At 38.2% G+C, this 11104-nt stretch overlaps 1 protein-coding gene across 4 annotated transcripts in view; it reads left to right on the top strand.

The window, feature by feature from the left end:
* The window catches only part of WAPL (WAPL cohesin release factor), an 89548-nt gene that overhangs the window by 17901 nt on the left and 60543 nt on the right, over nt 1–11104 (top strand). For 3 of the 4 annotated variants that reach the window (XM_035023243.1, XM_035023234.1, XM_035023230.1), the window contains 2 exons: nt 3348–4391; nt 6512–6630. In XM_035023243.1, the coding sequence (XP_034879134.1) occupies nt 3348–4391; nt 6512–6630 (1163 nt within the window). The remainder of the gene's footprint in view (nt 1–3347; nt 4392–6511; nt 6631–11104) is intronic. The other variant, XM_035023239.1, reaches the window with a different exon arrangement.

Here is an 11104-nt window from a genome sequence, read left to right as displayed (position 1 = left end):
GGGATCATGACCTGAGCCGAAGGCAGACGCTTAACGACTGAGCCACCCAGGCGCCCTGGCCTGAACTTCTTAAGACCTCATTTTAGCCAGAAAGTGGCAGAGTTGGCACACAATTCACTTAACTCCTAAACTTAGCTAGAAATACATTTCTGTTGATGTAAGTTGATTAGATTAAAACAGAGTAATGCTTAGCTTCTCTGGAAGAAAATAACTATCTCTTTTTCTTTACTACTTGATGTTTTAAGATACTAAATGGATTTATGTGACAGAGAAGCTGGGATATTTGAGGGAGGAGGGCACTTGAAAGTAATTGTTCTGCATTTTAGGATAAGGTAACCTCGCTCTCTTTTCTGAAGGTATAGTTGTGTAAATATTTGTTGCAGAGCTTAAAAGTTGAAGGACTATGGAAAGTGTTTATTTTATATATTAGAATACTGTTGTAAAGAACTTGGACAGCATTTCTTAGGCAGAGCTCTGTTGGTTACATTGGCTTTTATCTATGTAATGTATTTCAGAAATTTAAAAATACATAATGTACTTTAATATTCATCTGTAGGATTGTTTTTGTTGTATAATTGAATAGATGAGTAGATTATACTTGCTAATGAAACTTATAGCTTTTATTTATTTTAAAAAGGTTTTATTATTTGAGAGAGAGAGAGACAGAGAAAACACGAGTAGGGAGGGTGGGGGACAAGCAGACTCTGCCCTGAGTGCAGAGCTTGACATGGGGCTTGATCCCAGGACCCTAAGATCCTGACCTGAGGCAAAACCAAGAGTTGGGTGCTTAACCAACTGAGCCATCCAGGTGCCCCAATTTATAAGTTTCAGTGAGAATATTTTCCCTAGGGCTCTTTATTACTTTTTGCACTTAAAATAGATTACATGATAAGCTCACAACAAAGTTAGGCATTTGAAGGATGGCTTATTTATGAGAATAGTAACAACATGTATTCTCCCTTATTGTAGGTGAAATGGGAGTTATTACTCCCATTCACTTTTATTAAAGTGAAACTTGAAGTAGTTTTTAAAAATAGGAATACTAACACTGTTCACATAAACTTTCAGAAAGATATTTATTATATAAAACAATTAGAAACAGCCTAAATAAATTTTGTGACATTAAGACAGCAGAATGCTCTGCAGTTATGAAAGTGATGTGTGGGGTGCCAGGGGGCTCGGTTGGTGAAGCATCAACTCTTAATTTCTGCTTAGGTCGCGATCTTGGTATTTTGAGGTGGAGCCCAGGGCTCCTGCTGGGTGTGGAGCCTGCTTAGGATTCTCTCTTTCCCTCTCCCTCTGTCCCACCTACCCCCCACCTCCCTCTCTTAAGGAAAAAAAAAAAAAAAGTCATGTAATACAACATTTAATGACATCTCACAGACCTTTGTTGTAGCTAAGCATACTAAGTACTCCCATAAGCTATTTATTAGGAAATATTTCCTTCAGTAATGCTGTAAAGTAATCTAGGTCAGTGGCTTCCCTCTTTGAGGGAAATGGAAGCCCTCAGGGAAACTCCCAAAGTTAGGGGTCTTGCCTGAGCTCTGAAGAGCTAGTTTACCCAGGGCAGTCTCCAGACTCCGCTACCACTGCTCTTTCCACTTGTTAGTAAAAGTAGTGGTGGTATTTTTTCTGGTTTGGTTTTAGACTTGGTTTTGCTTCTATCCTTTTTAAGGTATCAGATGTCAGAGTTAGCTTTTAATTTTTAGCTTTTCAGTATTTTAGGATTAGCGATTGGTACTTCTGAGATAATGAAAACTGTAGTTCCTTGCCTTCCGTTGGGAAAAGTCTAAGAATAAAACAGGTATTAGATGCCTTCTAAAGGTAAGTAAATATAAATCTAACAAGTTAAATTATGTTTAAACCCATTGGGTAGCATTAAGAATTGTGCATTGAATTTATGTAATCATCCCTTTGCCTGTACTTAATGGCTTGTTAGTTGAGATCTGTTATTGGCTTTTCTTAAATGTAAGTGCACTTTTTAAGTACTTTTATTGTTTGGCATAAACATTTTGCCAGAGTTTTTCTACCACTAAGTGCTGGGAGAATTAATCATAATACCGATTTGAATCATATTTTCATCTCTCATTTAGAAAGGTTAACAAAAAATGTTTCTGATAAAAATTAAAGATAGTAAAAATGAATTCCCCAAGTACAAAATGGATAGGAAGTTTGAGGTTTGCTGCTCACTGATATGCTTATGCATAAGCCACTATAGCCACTTAGGCACCAGAGCCACTGTTAAAAAAGAAAAAAAAATCTTTGAAGTTATATGGTGTTTAGGATTAGGAGAAAGATTGGAAAGCAGAAATAGCAAAAGAAACCTGACCCTGAGACGGGTTTCTCGACCGAGCTGGCATGCCTTATGGGCAGCCTTACCCCAGAGAAATACATTGCCAGAATGTTGTCATTTATTGTCTTATACTCTTTATTTTTTTTTAAGGTTTTAATTTATTTGTTTGAGAGAGAGCGTGCATAAGCAGAGGGAGAGGGAGAAGCAGACTCCCCGCTGAGCAGGGAGCCGGTGGGGAGCTTGATTCTAGGACCCTGGGATCATGATCTGAGCCGAAGGCAGACGCTTAACTGACTGAGCCATCCAGGCGCTCCCTGTGTTATACTGTTTTGATTCTACTAAATAAATTTCAATTTAAGGATTTTTATTTGCAGAACCAATAATATTTCTGAGAAGATTTGGCTGAATCATTTAATTCTGAATTGATCTAGTTGCTTAACACTGTTGAAATCTCTTGAATTAATTTTAACAATTTTTAGGGACTTGAATGACTAGGGAGAGGTTACTAAAAGTCAAGGGAGCTCTATGCTAAAAAGCCTGGGTGGCTCAGATGGTTAAGCGTCTGCCTTCGGCTCAGGTCGTGATCTCAGGGTCCTGGGATCGAGTCCCGCATCGGGTTCCCTGCTCAGTGCAGAGCCTGCTTCTCCCTCTCCCTCTGCCACTCCCTCTGCTTGTGCTCTTCTGTCTATCTCTCTGTCAAATAAATAAATAAAATCTTTAAAAAAAAAGCCTGGGTGGCTCAGTCAATTGAGCGTCTGACTCTTGATTTCGGCTCAGGTCACGATCCTCAGAGTAGTGAGATTGAGCCCAATGCAGGGCCCCGGGCTGGGTGTGGAGTGCCTGCTTAGGATTCTCTCCCTCTCCTCGCCACTTAAAAACAAAAAAGGTGGAAGGGGAAATGTCAAATATGTAAACATTCATTAATTTATTTAACATTACTGTAGTGATTTTAAGATTGATTCCATATTCTTAATTAGCCAGATGTTCCTGTTATTTAACTTTTACGTTGATGTCACTTACCTTTTTATCCTTGACTTATTTTTAATTTTTACAGATAAAATGGAGAATTTTAGTGAAGAATATGAAAAGAATAGTCACCATATTTACAAAAATGCTGAAGATAGTACTAAGAAACCCAATGCAGAAACAACTGTAGCTTCTGGATACAAAGCTGATGAAATCAAGGAAACAAATGATACTTGGAACTCCCAACTTGGAAAAAGGTCAGAATCTCCATCAGAAATATCTCCCATTAAGGGATCTGTAAGAACTGGTTTGTATGAATGGGATAATGATTTTGAAGATATCAGATCAGAAGATTGTATTTTAAGTTTGGATAGTGATCCTCTTTTGGAGATGAAGGATGAGGATTTTAAAAACCGGTTGGAAAATCTAAATGAAGTAATTGAGGAAGACATCGTGCAAAGTGTTCTTAGGCCAAGCAACTGTAGGACGTACTGTAGGGCCAATAAAGCAAAATCCTCACAAGGAGCATCAAATTTTGATAAGCTAATGGACGGCACCAGTCAGGCCTTAGCCAAAGCAAACAGTGAATCAAATAAAGATGGCCTGAATCAGGCAAAGAAAGGCAGTGTAAGTTCTGGGACCAGTTTCAGAGGGACGGTTGGACGGACTAGAGATTACACTGTTTTACATCCATCTTGCTTGTCAGTTTGTAATGTTACCATACAGGATACTATGGAACGTAGCATGGATGAGTTCACTGCATCAACCCCTGCAGATTTGGGAGAAGCTGGCCGTCTAAGAAAAAAGGCAGATATTGCGACTTCTAAGACCACTACTAGATTTCGACCTAGTAATACTAAATCTAAAAAGGATGTTAAACTTGAATTTTTTGGTTTTGAAGATCATGATGAGACAGGAGGTGATGAAGGAGGTTCTGGGAGTTCTAATTACAAAATTAAGTATTTTGGCTTTGATGATCTCAGTGAAAGTGAAGATGATGATGAAGATGACTGTCAAGTGGAAAGAAAGACAAGCAAAAAAAGAACTAAAACAGCTCCATCCCCCTCCTTACAGCCTCCTCCTGAAAGCAATGATAATTCCCAGGACAGTCAGTCTAGTGCTAATAATGCAGGTAAGACTTTAAAAAAAATTATAAGTAAATGCTTTTCAGGTTTAAATCAGTGGCTACTTAGTTTCTGCCTAGATACTTAATTTTAACTTATGTTCAATTTTAATAGAAGTACTGTGTAGGACCATAGATTACATTATCCAGAGGTACAGCATTTTAAATGTTAATAATTAAGTTCCACATTGTAAGGATCAATTTATAGATTGGAGTCTTTACATATTTGTGTTTTCATTCTGTTGTTAGCACTTGAGAATTTTAAGTGTGTGTATAGGGGTACTAGACATCTTGATGTTTCAACTTTGAAAATCTAAATGCAATGGAGACTTTGGGTAGATTTTGGACATTTAGGACTACCCTGATAATAGATGGTTTGTAATGAGGGAAAAATTAGAAAATTAAAATTGATAAAAAGCCTTTGTAGTTGGCTCAAAACTGATCACCTAACAAATGTTTAAAGCATTCTCAAGAAATCTTAAGTTTAAGTCTTAATCTTAAAAATCATCTTCTTGAGTTGATTTAATAAAATTGAAAAGGGCTAGTTAAGTATTTATTCCCTCTTAACGGTGAAATTTAATTTGTCTCTTAGATTGTAGGGCCAGTAATGACTAGAGGCTCTCAAGGAGTTGATAGTCTACTGTGAGAGACAAACAAAAGAAGTAGGTTAGCTTTGCTATAATTAAGTCATTACCTGACAAGGGCTTTGTGAAGTGGATTGATTGATGAGTGAGGAAGAGTAAGTGAAAGCCTCTGGGATACAGGGGCTATATTTATATGTATTTAACCAAATACATAGTTTTTCTGTATTGGTTTACTTACTAAATAAAGCTTTTGTCCTGTTAAGTCATACAAGATGTCATTATGGTGAATTAGAATTCTGGTAGTATTCTTACATATAGATTCCCTTGTACACTGTAAGTCATACTTGAGACTACTGACCATTTTATTATATTTGGCCTAAAAATAGTTTTGTTAGGTTAGAGTCACTCTTCAAAACTAGAATTATATGGGAATAGTCCCTAAGGGCTCACTCCTTACTCCCCACTGCAAAAATAAATAAAATAAGGGTATTGTCAGAATTCATCTAATGCTGTCTGGAATCTCTTCTGGAGAATTGAAGTTTGCAGCAGCCTTGCTAGTCACATGAGATCTGACTGGGCAGATAGCTTTACAGTTGCTTTCTCTGGAGGATAATAAGTAATGATGCACAAAACCTGAGCTCCTGTCTCCCTGAAGTTTACTTAGCTCTTACTACTAACCTAGATATCAAGTTATCTTAATCAGCAATACAAAATCTGTGGCAGAAATTTACATTTTGAGGTAACATAACTTTTTAAGCACTGAAATGTGAAATCATTAGGCTCCCTTTCAAAAAATTCTTGTTGATACCAAATAAAATTTAAAAATTAGAGACCATTTGATTGATATAGCCAAAGTTGGAATTTGGGTCTTCATATGATGTATGAAATAGCAAATATTTTTAAGGGTTGGGCTAGCAAAAAGCTTTCCTGTTTTTCTTTTTTTGTTTAGGCTAGAAAAAGTACAACCATTTAGCAGTTAATCTAATTCTTCGGTTATTTTTGTATGAAGACTCACAAATCATTGAGCTACATTGTACTAGGTCATTTTCTATCTTTTGCCATGAATAGCTGTCTTTTTTTTTTCTTTTTGTTTTGTTTTTTTTTTAATGTGGTTTTTGTAGATGTAAGCAGGCATTCTTTGAAGGCCAGCATAATTCAGTATACTTAAGTTCTAGAAAAATGTTAAAGGTGGATACCACCTGATTGTGTGTGTCTGTGTTTAAACTAGACCATTCTAATATCAGTGTCCATAGATACCCAACAGTTGTTTTACTAAAGAATTGATTTTGCCATTTACACAAAATAAAACTGAAGCACATACACAGTAACTAGGTTTCTGATTCTCTCCTAGAGTAGGGAGCAAGCAGGAGGGTGAGAATGGCAAAATGAAACTTTATACTGTTAGGAATATTTTGTCAACTGAGTGGTGCTTTTATTCCTTTTATTCTTTTCCCCCACAATATGCCACACCCCCAAATGTTCATAGGTTGTTTCGTAGATAATTTGAAGTATTAGAAAGCTAGCTAGTTTTGATTACCATTTCAGAAAACTTGGATTTTACAGAGGACTTGCCTGGTGTGCCTGAAAGTGTGAAGAAGCCCCCAAATAAACAAGGAGATAAATCAAAAGAAAACACCAGAAAGATTTTTAGTGGTCCCAAACGGGTAAGTAAAGCATTGTCAGTGCTTTGTATTACTTATTTTTATTGGAGGGTGCAACTCTAACTTTTTTATTTGAAAATTACTAACAAATTTTTCTTTTAAAGGATGTAAGTCAATTTTTTAAGCATTGTAACCATTTTTTGAAGTGTGCAAAAATATGCCTAACATAATTTTTATTATATGTACAGTTCAGTAACATTAAATACATTCACAGTATTTTGTAACCATCACATTATCTATATCCAAAACATTTAATCATTTCCAGCAAAAACTCTGTACCCTTTGAACAATAACTCCCCCTTTGTCCTCCTAGCCCCAACTCCTGGTAAACACTGTTCTATTTGTCTCTATGAATTTGCCTGTTCTGGTTACCTCATATAAGTGGAATCATACAATACTTACCTATCTGTGTCTGGCTTATTTCACTAAGAATAATATTGTCAGGCTCCATCTGTATTACAGCACATATCAAAATTTCATTCCTTTTTTATGGCCGAAATACATTACATTGTGTGTATATACTATATTTGTTGTTGTTCAGGGGTATTTTATTGATGAGAAGACCAGACTCTGCCATCCACTGGTACAACTCCTCTATTAGGTGGTATAAATATATTGAAAGTTACTGTTTGTATTAGTTTAAGCCATAAACTGGCTGACTTAAAGCATACTTATTCTGTTACAGTTCTGCATTCCAGAAATCCAAGTCAAGATGTTGGGAAGGCTGTGCTTTCTCAAAGCCTCTAGGGGGAAATCTTTTCTTGCCTCTTCCAGTTTCTGGTGGCTCCAGGTGTTCTTTGGCTTGTGCTGCATAACTTGCAGTGTCTGCCTCTGTACATGGCCTTCTCTCTCTTTCCCTGTGTCTTCTTTTAGAAGGACACTTTGTGTATATCACATTTTGTTTATTCATCATTAGGGTTGTTTTCACCTTTTGGCTATTTGAGTCCCTGCTTTCAGTACTTTTGGATATCTACCTAAGAGTAGAAGTTTTGAGACATAGGGTAGGTCTTTGTTTAACCGTCAAACTCTTTTCCACCTTAACTGAACCATTTACATTTCCACCAGCAATGCACGAGGGTTCCATTTTCTCCACGTCCTCACCGACACTTACTTTCTGCGGTTTGTTTTGTTTCGTTTTTTGTTTTTGTTTTGTTTTTAAAGATTTCTGTATTTATTTGAGAGAGACAGTAAGCACACGTGTGTGCGGGAAGGAGCAGAAAGAGTGAGACAAGCGGACTCCCCACTGAGCGGCGAGCCTGATGCAGGGCTCCATTCCAGGACCTGAGCCAAAACTAAGAGTCAGACTCTTAACTGACTGAACCACCCAGGTGCCCTGTTTTTGTTTTTTTTAAATAGCTCCCATGCCCTGTGTGGAGCCCAACGTAGGGCTTGAATTCATGACCCTGAGATCAAGACCTCAGCTGACATTAAGTTGGAGCTTAACAAGCTGAGCCACCCAGGTGCCCATGTTTTGTTTTGTTTTTTTTAATAGCTCTTTTAATGGGTATGCAGTGGTATCTCATTGTGGTTTGATTTGCATTTCCCTGACTAGTGATGTCGAGCAACTTTTTCTGTACTTATTGGTCATTTGTGTATCTTTTTTAGAGAAATGTCTATTCAAGTCCTTTGTGCATATTTGAGTTGAGTTGTTTATCTTTTGTTGAGTTATAGGAGTTCTTTACATATTCTAGATATTAATTTCCTATTAGATAAATAATTTGCACATAGATCCCTCATTCTGTGACTTGTCTCTTCATTCTCTTGATAGTGTGCTTTGATTCACAAGTTTTTAATGTCAGTGAAATCCTAATTTTTTTTCTTTTGTTGCCAGAAAATCCTTGCCAAGTCAGATGTCATATGGCTTTTCTCTTATATTTTCTCCTAATGGTTTTATAGTTTTAAGTCTTCCATCCATTTTGAGTTAATTTTTGTATATGGTATACGTTAAGGGTCCAGCTTCATATACATTGTGTAAGTCATTTTAATATGGTCCAGCAGGGTATTCAGAATAATTTGCTTGACTTTACCTGTTCATTAAAAAAAATTCTTCATGAGCACCGGGGTGGCTCAGTCAGTTAAGCGGCTTCCCTCTGCTCGGGTCGTGATCCCAGGGTCCTGGGATTGAGCCCCACATCAGGCTCCTTGCTCAGCAGGGAGCCTGCTTCTCCCTCTGCCCGCCGTTCCCCCTGCTTGTGCTTGTTCTCCCCCCCCCCCATGTGTCAGATTAAAAAAAGAAATCTTTAAAAAAATTACTTATATAACTTGTTATGTGTTAAATAATTTTGTTATTAAAAGGTAGTTACAGGGGGCGCCTAGGTGGCTCAGTTGGTTAAGCGATTGCCTTCAGCTCAGGTCATGATCCTGGAGTCCCTGGATGGAGTCCCGCATCGGGCTCCCTGCTCGGCAGGGAGCCTGCTTCTCCCTCTGACCCTCCCCCCTCTCATGTGCTCTCTCTGTCTCAAATAAATAAATAAAATCTTTAAAAAAAAAAAAAAAAAGGTAGTTACAGGACGCTGGGTGGCTCAGTCGGTTAAGCATCTGCCTTCAGCTCAGGTCATGATCTCAGGGTCCGGGGATCGAGCTCCACGTTGGGCTCCTTGCTCAGCGGGGAGCCTGTTTCTCCCTCTGCCTGCTGCTCCCCCTGCTTGTGCTCTCTCTCTGACAAATAAATAAATATTAAAAAAAATAAATAAATAAAAGGTAGTTACAAGTTGTCAACACCAAAGCAGATGGAACTACTTTTAAACAGCTAAAGAATAAGCATGTCCAAGAATGAATAAGGCCAAGTCTTACAGCCTCATTTTATTTTTATTCTTTTATCTAATTGGGACTCATTTCAAAGTAATTGTGCTATACTTTTGTACCCCCATGTGCCCACCCCTCACCAAAAAAAAAAAAAAGTGCTTAATGCTAATTTCAATAAACTTAAGATTGCCCTGGGGCGAGGAGCCAGGGCCGTGTGGAATATAGTCTGTATGGACTATATAACTGTAGTCATTAGTGCTTAGGTGAGGTTTTTGGTGTATATGAAATGGTGTATGGCATATATTGATTTCCAGAGCAATAGTTACCAATTTCTTTGGTCTCAGGATCACTTTACAATCTTTAAAAATTTACTGAGAATCACAGATAGCTTATTTATTTATTTAATTTTTAAGACTTTATTTATTTGACACAGAGCGAGTCCACAAGCAGGGGGAGTGGGAGAGGGAGAAGCAGGCTCCCAGCTGAGCAAGGAGCCCAATGCAGGACTCAATCCTAGGACCCTGGGATCATGACCTGAGCCGAAGGCAGACGCTTAACTGACTGAGCCCACCCAGGCACCCCCTTCCAAAGAACATTTTTTTTTTTTAAGGTTTTATTTATTCATTTGAGACACAGAGATAGAGAGAGAGAGCATGAGCAGGGGAAGAGGCAGAGGGAGAGGGAGAAGCAGGCTACCCGCTGAGCCAGGACCCTGATGTGGGGCTTGATCCCAGGACCCTGAGATCATTACCTGAGCCGAAGGCAGACGCTTAACCATCTGAGCCACCCAGGTGCCTCCCCAAAGAACTTTTTTTTAAAGAACTTTTGATTATATGTGCAGATGTATCAATATTTATCAAATTAGAAGTGAAAACACATTTTAAAAATATATATTAATTCACCTAAAACAATAACCCATTACATGTTAATATGATACTTTATGAAAATTACTTTCTCAAAGTAGTGAGAAGAATAACATTGCAAATCGCTTAATGAGGGGCGCCTGGGTGGCTCAGTCATTGAGCTTCTGCCTTCGGCTTGGGTCATGGTCCCAGAGTCCTGGGATCAAGCCCCGCATTGGGTTCCCTGCTCGGCGGGGAGCCTGCTTCTCCCTCTTCCACTCCCCCTGCTTGTGTTCCTGCTCTTGCTGTCTCTCTCTCTGTCAAATGAATAAATAAAATCTTAAAAAAAAAAAAAAGTTTGGCTTAATGAAAGACAGCTGGATTCTCATAGCTCCTGCATTCAATATATTTCATTATGCTGTTGTTGAAATATATGAAGAAAATGCAGCCTCACAGGTATGTAGATTTATTTTATTATTATTTTTTTAAAGATTTTATTTATTTGACATAGAGCGAGAGCAGGAACACAAGCAGGGGGAGTGGGAGAAGCAGGCTTCCCTCCGAGCAGGGAGCCCGATGCGGGGCTCAATCCCAGGACCCCGGGATCATGACCTGAGCCGAAGGCAGATGCTAACTGACTGAGCCACCCAGGCATCCCGAAAGTTGAAGTTTTTTCATTGGCAGAAAATACTTCAAGGAAAATGACTGGCAGTGATAGGCCCACTTTGTACATATTTTGAGAAAATGTCTGCCTAAAACCCAAGTCTGTATAAGAAGCATAGTTTGTCAGTTAGTCTTTCAAGTAAAGATTGGTGTTCCAGACAAAAAGTGAGTAGTTCAGTTTGCAACTTGAGCAGTTACATATTTTTCTTTGATATAACCAGTGTACT

The sequence above is a fragment of the Mirounga leonina genome, unplaced genomic scaffold, assembly GCF_011800145.1.
Source record: "Mirounga leonina isolate KUSES-001 unplaced genomic scaffold, KU_Mleo_1.0 Mir_114, whole genome shotgun sequence".
In the NCBI taxonomy this organism is placed as follows: domain Eukaryota; kingdom Metazoa; phylum Chordata; class Mammalia; order Carnivora; family Phocidae; genus Mirounga; species Mirounga leonina.
This window is presented reverse-complemented; position numbering and strand designations above follow the sequence as displayed.